General features: G+C 33.3%; 1 protein-coding gene across 1 annotated transcript in view; it reads left to right on the top strand.

Moving 5' to 3' along the window:
* Window positions 1–703: 703 nt before the first annotated feature.
* The window catches only part of LOC137657358 (uncharacterized), a 43,084-nt gene continuing 34,155 nt past the window's right edge, over window positions 704–9,632 (top strand). The window contains exon 1 of the mRNA XM_068391694.1: window positions 704–839. Within this exon, the coding sequence (XP_068247795.1) occupies window positions 704–839 (136 nt within the window). The remainder of the gene's footprint in view (window positions 840–9,632) is intronic.

Here is a 9,632-nt window from a genome sequence, read left to right as displayed (position 1 = left end):
AAACTGGAAACCAGAATAATAAATTGCATGAAACCTTAACAAGAAATGGTTGCACGCAAAGTAGAATTTGTATGACGTTCAACATTCCACGGAACGTAAGGGTGTATAAAACAATATTACTGAAAACTATAAAATCTCATAAAAGGAAATTCATTCTCAAAATGTTTATATAAAACAGATCCGGTGAAGACAACTATCTTAATAACCAAACGATTATAAATCATATAACTCAAACTACCGTAGTCTAAACCTTGAGCGATTCAACTTCGCATTATTTTTAAATTAGGATGAAATAAACAACACACAAAGAGACATCCACCTTAGACCTTAATCAATCACTATGCTGTTGCTTTTGAATCTCAAAAAAGGGAATAAGTTTGAGCTGTTTCAAAGTTTTCGCCGAGTTTCTTTCTCGCATTAACAGTAATAACACTACGTCGCTTATAAAAAACATAAATTTCATGAATATAACTATTATTCGTATTCATCTTTACAATAGTTCGCCGATTAGCAGCAAATAAAATTGAATTGAACGAGAAAACCCCATAAATTAAAAAAAAAAAAATATATATATAAAGGCTATTTCTTGTCTGGGAACCATAGTCAAAATTGGTTTTACTTATTTTTGGGACGAGAGGCTACATATTGAGATACCTCAAATGAAAGATGAGGAAAATGTAACTGCAATCTCCTTTTTATCATAATGATCAAATGCAAGTTGATTTGTGCTGGCCTGGTGGTAGCGTCCTTGCCTGGTGATTGCCAGACTGGAGTTCGAGTCCAGCTCAAACTCGCTAGTTCCCTTGGTCTAACTTCACCATCCTTGAGAGACAAGGATGGTGGGTTTGCGGGAGCCTATAGGTCTATCTGCCGAGTCATCAGCAGCCATTGTCTGGCCCTCCTTGGTCCTAGCTTGGGTGGAGAGGGGGCTTGGGCGCTGATCATATGTAATGTGGTCAGTCTCTATGGCATTGTCCTGCTTGATAGGGCAATGTCATTTGTGCCTTGCCTCTGCCATTCATGAGCGGCCTTTAAACCTTTAAAACCTTTAAGTTTTTTTTTTATACATGTCACTCAGGTGAATAAAGTAAGTTTTAGAGATGCCGATTTCAAGAAATGGGACAGCGGCACCCTTTTCTTGTTTCCAGTTGAACCAGAGAACGCTTCCAGGAAGAAGGATACGAGAATGAACTGGGAATTTATGTAAAAATGAAAATGCACTTAGGCTTGCTCACCGAATTCCTTTAGGGAAATGTGCTGGCATGCAATGGAGGTATGATACAGTTATACTGAGTTGTTCAAAGCAATAACTCAAAACTAGAATAAAAAAGAAAATGGTGACGCATGTCTCTTTCAATAAGTTCTTTAGAAAAACCTGCCATTTACGAAAGCTGTGGCAAACTTAACCAGAAATTTCCAAACAAAAATTTCAAAATAAAATTCAAAACCTATGATGAAAAAAAAAATCCACAAATATATTTAAGATGGCCTATAATGAAAAAAAAATTCCCCAAGTACAGTATATTCAAAATGGCCTATGATGAAAAAAAAAATCCCAAAATATATTTAAGATTGGGATATGTGTGGGAACTTTGTGGGAACTTTTCAGAAATGTCGAGATTCAAGCAGTCACGTTCCTGGAATTCCCAAGGTGAATACGATTGTCTGAGAGACTAAAAGAATTAGCTAAATTTGATTTCACTGAAAAACGTACACTGAGAATGAATGATTGAAAGACAACACACATTGATTAACGAACTCTGCGAATATCATAATAAGTCCAAAATACTGATGGGTTAGAAAATATATCCTTCAGGATTTATCTACACTTTTATATATCGTTAAAGTGATTTTGCACTATCCAGCATTTTTATGAATATAAAACAAAATACACTTCATATCACCAGCTCGGATTCTTCCCGCCTCTTATCCCATCTTATCACTGAATCATATCAAATCTAACTCCGACAAAGCGTGGAATAACCGGCTTTCGAGTCTAAGCTCATAGGATCCTCAAACAAATAAAAATATACATATATGTAGAAGGACCATGTAAATATCCCCATGCGCAGTGTAGGATACCTTCCAATCTACTATCTGCCTGTCTAAGTCCTAGTCTTGCAACTCCTTCTCCCTTTAAGACTGCCCGAGAAGCCCGAGGGATCAATGAATCAGGCGTTTTATTTCCGGTGACTGTCTCCCTTTTTCATCCAATTCCTGGCAGTCCTTTAGAGAGAGAGAGAGAGAGAGAGAGAGAGTATACAGCCCGATACTAACGATTTGTTTTGTACTTGTTCCTGTGAGAACGATTGATTGATTGATTATGAGTTATCTGGCACCCTGACCCCCTGAGAGTACGATCGGAAATGCCTTGCCCGTAACCTAAATGATTCCCTTGATTTTCGCTTTGTATCTTACAAGAACAATGTTGTTGACATGCTTTTCCATATAAGATCTTCACAGCAGAGACAGAATTGCATTATAGCAATCAATCAATATAGGAGTATGGTCTAAGACCCTGGCCTGGTTCGTATTTTTCTACATATAGCGATAAGATACGGAATGAAGTAATTAGGGGTACCACAGGAGTTAGAAAACTATCAGTTAAGATCCAAGAAAGTAGACTGAGGTGGTATGGTCATATCATGAGAAGAGATGAACAGTATATTTGGAGGAGTGTGATGGAAATAGAGGTACAGGGAACGAGAAGGAGAGGGAGACCAAAGCGAAGGTGGTTGGACTGTATCAAGGATGACCTTCGATCAAAGGGATTAACTGGTGATGAGGTGTGGGACAGAGGTAGATGGAGAAAGCTGACCAGAAACATCGACCCCCACATAGAAGTGGGAAAAGATACAGACAAAGAAGAAGAATAGCGGATAACAAGAAATACAAGACCACCTTCAAATACAGAAAGAACCGTAAACTACCAGAAAAGATAAGAAGCTTTGTATGTTATTCATATGAAAGGTAAAGGAAGCAAAACCTTTCCATGTTTAGCACTCGAAAGACTTTCTTGTTCTTCAACTGTTTCAACAATATATGTTTATAATACCATAAAAAAGTAGCATTTGTCCGAGTTATGATGTAAATGAAAAAAATCTCTGTGGAAAGGTTTCGTTTCTAAGACTAGCGATTGATGCACTTTATAAATACAATAGTTTTGTTAATTATAGTGGTATCGACAGTAGGAAGATACATCATAACCACCAAAATGATGATAATAATAATAATAATAATAATAATAATAATAATAATAATAAGTAACAAAACTTTTGTACTTATGAAGTGCATCAATCGCTGGCGCTATTAAAAGATATTGAGAAAATAACAAGCATGACTCATACAGAGGTGGCCGGAATAAATTTGGGAAATAAAATATACCGTATATCAAAACTGATGAATAAAAAATCATAAGTGTAAGAAAATAGATGAAGAGTTAAATATCTATAATATATAGAAATTTAAAAGAAGTTAGTATTAATAACAGCAGTAAACGGAAAACATTCTAAAATTTGCTGAAACAATCCTGATAGTCCCTCTTGCTTTAGGGTACACTCAGGCACACTGTTCTATCTAGTTTTTCTTCCTCTTGATTTGTTAAAGTTTTTTTATAGTTTATATAGTTAATATTCATTTCAATGTTACTTTTCTTAAAATATCTTATTTTTCTTTGTTTCCTTTCCTCACTGGGCTATTTTCCCTGTTGGGGCCCCTGGGCTTATAGCATTCTGTTTTTCCAACTAGGGTTGTAGCTTAGCAAGTAATAATAATAATAATTATAATAATTATTTTCTTGTTTCCTTACCTTTCCAGGCTATTTTCCCTGTTGGAAGTCAAAGAGGCTTATAGCATTCTGCTTTTCCAACTAGGGTTGTAGCTTAGCATTTAATAATAATAATAATAATAATAATAATAATAATAATAATAATAATAATAATTTGAAAAGGATACCTAGTCTTTAGGAAAAGCAAACGGCCAAAATCTCAGTCATCCAGCGAACCGAGAGAGGCCTAAATGTAATTAAGAAGACGCCCATGTCGAAGGATATCCCGTATATTAAACCACGTCGAGCTGACCTAATAGGAAGCAGCGTGTATAACACTCAAGAGGGAATAGGTAACACCAGTCGGGTAACTGTGACAGTCGGCGGCACAGTGCGTAACAAGGGTGGGGTCACGTTACCCTGTGCTGGGAATATGAATCTTTTAGGTTCAATGACCCTAAAATCACCGCTAAATAAAATTAAGTGGATAAGACCTAGACCACACGATATCTTGAACCAACCCATTATGCGTGTGTAAAATGTAGGTATACTGTATATACTGTATATTTATGAATACACAATAAATAAATATATACATATATATTTATATATATACAGTATATATATGTGTGTGCGTGACATACAGACACACACACACACATATATATATATATATATATATATATATATATATATATATATATATATATATATATATATATATATAAATATGTGTATATATATATATATATATATATATATATATATATATATAAAATATGTATATATATATATATATATATATATATATATATATATATATATATATATATGTGTGCATGTGTGATCAAACGTGCGTTGCGCAAACGCACGTGCTTATTCTATCCTAATGAAGAACAACTACTCTTGAAAAATACTTCGATCTGACATGCAACTCGCAATACACCATTAAGAAAAAAAAAAGGAGACTTACAGAAGTTACAGACAAGCAAACCCAAAACCCGAGGGACTGAAATCAGCACAATCTATGAAACAAGACAGAATTACTAACAATTCTGGAGAAGAGGAAAGACCACCTGAACTTTAGGACGACTCTTCCAAATGCCAAATGTAAAGTGTAAAGTGTAAAGTGTGGACTTTCCGATTTACGTGAAGGAATAAAGATCGAAGTGTTAACATTTTCGGCTCTCTCTCTCTCGTTTCCTTGGGCCGTAATGACATTTTAATGGCTTTAGTGAAAGTGTGTGGAACAACACAGATAGTAATTTTATAATTTCAGCGTCGTAATTTGGGAAGCCAATATAAAAAGCAATCTAGCATAGAACTTGTTCATTTTTATTATGTTAATATGTTGAGCATATTTTTTTACCTGATTTGTAAGTTTTTATTGTTATGCATCAATTGTGAGCACACACACACACACACACACACACACACACACACACACACACACACACATATATATATATATATATATATATATATATATATATATATATATATATAGCTATATATATACATATATATATATATATACACACACACACACACACACACATATATATATATATATATATATATATATATATATATATATATATATATATATATATATATATATATATATATATATATATATATATACATATATACACGCTGCCATGATTTCGTAAAATTAACCTATATATTCCTATATACCTGTAAGTGCAACTGTGTTTCCCACAGCACACCAATTATGATAGTAGTATCTATACATTTCTATAAATATATATGACAGCTCACCTTCACATCCCCACATATATGCCTCAATAATTCAGATAGTGTATTCTAATGCGTCTTTATGAATCTATCATTTCTATATTTTTAAAAATAATCTTTCAGCACATCAATAAAACTATTACTTAACAAGGAAAGACTCCAATTAGAACAGTAGTTATTGAATATGAGGAAAAATAATGAGAAAAAAGTCAAAACATAAAAGTCGGTGCTTTTTTTTTCTTTTAAAACACAATCATAGAACTAACACTGACCAGTCACTAGGGAAATGGTTTTACACTTAATCACTGATACTTATTATCCGATAAAAAGGATGACAATAATTGGAATAAAATATACTAACTGACAACCCTAACAAGAGTTTCTAACGAACTATGTACGATAAATTTTGCAATTTGTTGTATCAGTTCTGACGCCGACTGTACTGTAGTTTTAGTCTATAGAAATTACTGGTAAAAGTCGTCGTCGCTGCTGTCGCCAAGGAGTGTGTGTGTGTGTGGGGGGGGGGGGGGGTTTGGAAGGAAGATTTGGATTAGGGATACGATGTGATTAGGGGGGGAGAGGAAGACGACTGTGGAGGGTGACTATATGACCCCGGATGTCGCTACCGTAATGTCGTTCACATGACACACTTCCTAAAACATTCTCCCCAGACCTCATTTTTCCCCTTTCTTTTGTTTTGTTCTCGTGTTTAGCGGCATGACACCTATCTCGATTAAGGTAATGACTTGTGTTATTGCCCTTAATGTCGACTGCCTTGCCTTGCGTGTATTTCATTTCTTATTCTTACTCATTTCGCTTCATTATTATTATTATTATTATTATTATTATTATTATTATTATCATTAATAGCTAAGCTACAACCCTAGTGGGAAAAGCAAGATGCTATAAGCCCAAGGGCTTCAACAGGGAAAAATAGCCTAGTAAGGAAAGGAAATAATGAAATAAATAAACGATATAAGATGTAATGAAAAAACTGAAATAAAATGTTAACATTAACATTAAAACATATATTTGATATATAAACTATAAAATGACTTATGTCGGCCTGTTCAACATCAAAATATGTGCTGCGAGTTTGAACTTAAAGAGTCATTATCTAAAAATAACACTTCATATAAGAGAGAAAAGAACAGTTTATAGTCTTTAGGTGGCAAAGTTCTTTAACAGAACTAATTTCTTAATTTATCAATTAGCACTTATGAAATCAAAGCATCTAATACAATGAACAGCTCTATTGGGCTTGAACGATGAAATCAAAGCATCTAATGCAAGGAACAGCTCTATTGGGCTTGAACGATGAAATCAAAGCATCTAATGCAAGGAACAGCTCTATTGGGCTTGAACGATGAAATCAAAGCATCTAATGCAAGGAACAGCTCTATGGGCATAAACGATGAAATCAAAGCATCTAATGCAAGGAACAGCTCTATTGGGCTTGAACGATGAAATCAAAGCATCTATGCAAGGAACAGCTCTATTAGGCTTAAACGATGAAATCAAAGCATCTAATGCAAGGAACAGCTCTATTGGGCTTGAACGATGAAATCAAAGCATCTAATGCAAGGAACAGCTCTATTAGGCTTAAACGATGAAATTAAAGCATCTAATGCAAGGAACAGCTCTATTGGGATTAAACGATGAATTCAAAGCATCTAATGCAATGAACAACTCTATTAGGCTTAAACGATGAAATCAAAGCATGTAATGCAACGAACAGCTCTATTAGGCTTAAACGATGAAATTAAAGCATCTAATGCAATGAACAGCTCTATTAGGCTTAAACGATGAATTCAAAGCATCCAATGCAATGAACAGCTCTATTAGACTTAAACGATGAATTCAAAGCATCTAATGCAATGAACAGCTCTATTAGGCTTAAACGTCCCTTCATCAAAGTTGGATTTGGATTACCCTCACAATCCAGTGGATTGTCCTTTGGCCAATATCACAAGCACAAGCAAACATACAAACACACACTGTTACAAAAAAAAATACTGTAATTTTAATCGAAAATTCTCCGTAAAAAATACAGGCGACCGTAATTTTACCACAACTTGTTTTTACATGTTATGGGTTGGTGACGGTAATATCACTCCTTTACGTCAATATATCCGTTTTTAAAACGGTAAAAATCCTGGAATAAATGTTGCCAGACATTTACCGTTTTTTAATGCAGATTTTTAACAACGCAGGTAAAACATAAACGGATTACTCTGTAATAAAAAATAAAAAAAAAGTATAGCAATCCTTCTTATTCTCTTGCTGTCTACATTTAAATGCGTGCCTCTAAAACAAAAAAGCCCTTCTCTCTCTCTCTCTCTCTCTCTCTCTCTCTCTCTCTCTCTCTCTCTCTCTCTCTCTCAAAACACGACATAATTACCTTTCAAGTCATGACCAAAACAAACAAGAACATGTACCTGTTTTAATGATAACAAATATTGCTCCACAAAGGTAATCAATACCGTGTATTAACACAAGGACCAATTATGCACAGTATACACTTACATACATATGCGCGCGCGTACACACACACACACACACATATATATATATATATATATATATATATATATATATATATATATATATATATATATATATATATATATGTATATATATATATATATATATATATATATATATATATATATATATATATATATATATATATATATTCTCTGAGTGAGTATACCTTAACGCGGCGAATCTGTACCAATCAGAGTTAACAATACTAAGTTGGTTTGCTGTAAGCGATCAGACGAAAATCTCACACCATCACCAATCCGCATTGGTTAGAATGGTGATGAAAACTGGCCAAACCCAAGACATGAACTGACATATATGAAACCTTTGTCCTGCAACGAACTAGAAACAGTTGCATTTATTTTTGTTTTTGTTGTGTTGAAGTTGTATATGTGTGTATATATATATATATATATATATATATATATATATATATATATATATATATATATATAATATATATATATATATATATATAATATATATATATATATATATATATATATATATATATATATATATATATATATATATATATATATATATATATATATATATATATATATATATCCATACAGATTTGGTATTAATGGAAATCAACAAACAATACACTCTGCAATAATAATAAATATCTACCTCCCATGGGGATAAGGCACCACACTCTTCAAAAGAAAGACAAGTTAGCCACTTATCATACCAGCAGAAGCCATAAAATAAGTTGAACCTCAATTACCAATGAACTTCAGGAGTTACCTGGTGATACAGACCAGTCTTGCATGCCAGTGTTTTATCCAGCATCACAAATCAAAAGCTGAATCCAGTAATAGCATTTTATTTTAATTAATTCTACTGAATTATTTCATTTATATTTGTATGGTCTACGTGTGCTAAAAGAGAGTAGCAAATCAGCAACCTGAATTTATTAAACATATTTAGAGGTAATACAATAAAAGAAAGGATGCCCACTGGTACGATTATTCATTTAGATATTACTGATACCATAGCTGAGAGAGAGAGAGAGAGAGAGAGAGAGAGAGAGAGAGAGAGAGAGAGAGAGAGAGAGAGAGAGAGAGAGAGAGAGAGAATTCACCAAAGGACATATGGATAAAAGAAATCAAAAGCAAAAGCAAGCCTGAAATAACTAGTTTCTGGCTCTAGTTTGTTTGACACGAACTAATTAGGACATTCTGTTAATTTCAGTATCAATATAAGATCAAATCATTCCGAGCTATTACACCATTTCTAATACATAACACGACAATTTTCAAAATAACTATTTTTGCATCTTAAGACCTTGATTCAAAGGCAAGAGATGAAATCTACTTAGACTAAATAATTAATGATGAACATAAAACCAACTTCTTGGTTTATCATTATCATGATTATTACTAGCCAAGCTACAACCCTCGTTGGAAAAGCAAGGTGCTATAAGCCCAAGAGCTCCAACAGGAAAAAAATAGCCCAGTGAGAAAAGGAAACATGGAAATAAATAAACGATGAGAAAAAATTAACAATAAATTATTCTAAAAACAGTAACATCAAAACAGATATGTTATATATAAAC

This window comes from Palaemon carinicauda, chromosome 18 (genome assembly GCF_036898095.1).
Source record: "Palaemon carinicauda isolate YSFRI2023 chromosome 18, ASM3689809v2, whole genome shotgun sequence".
NCBI lineage: Eukaryota > Metazoa > Arthropoda > Malacostraca > Decapoda > Palaemonidae > Palaemon > Palaemon carinicauda.
The sequence above is the reverse complement of the archived record's forward strand: the minus strand, read 5'-3'. Positions and strand labels throughout refer to the sequence as shown.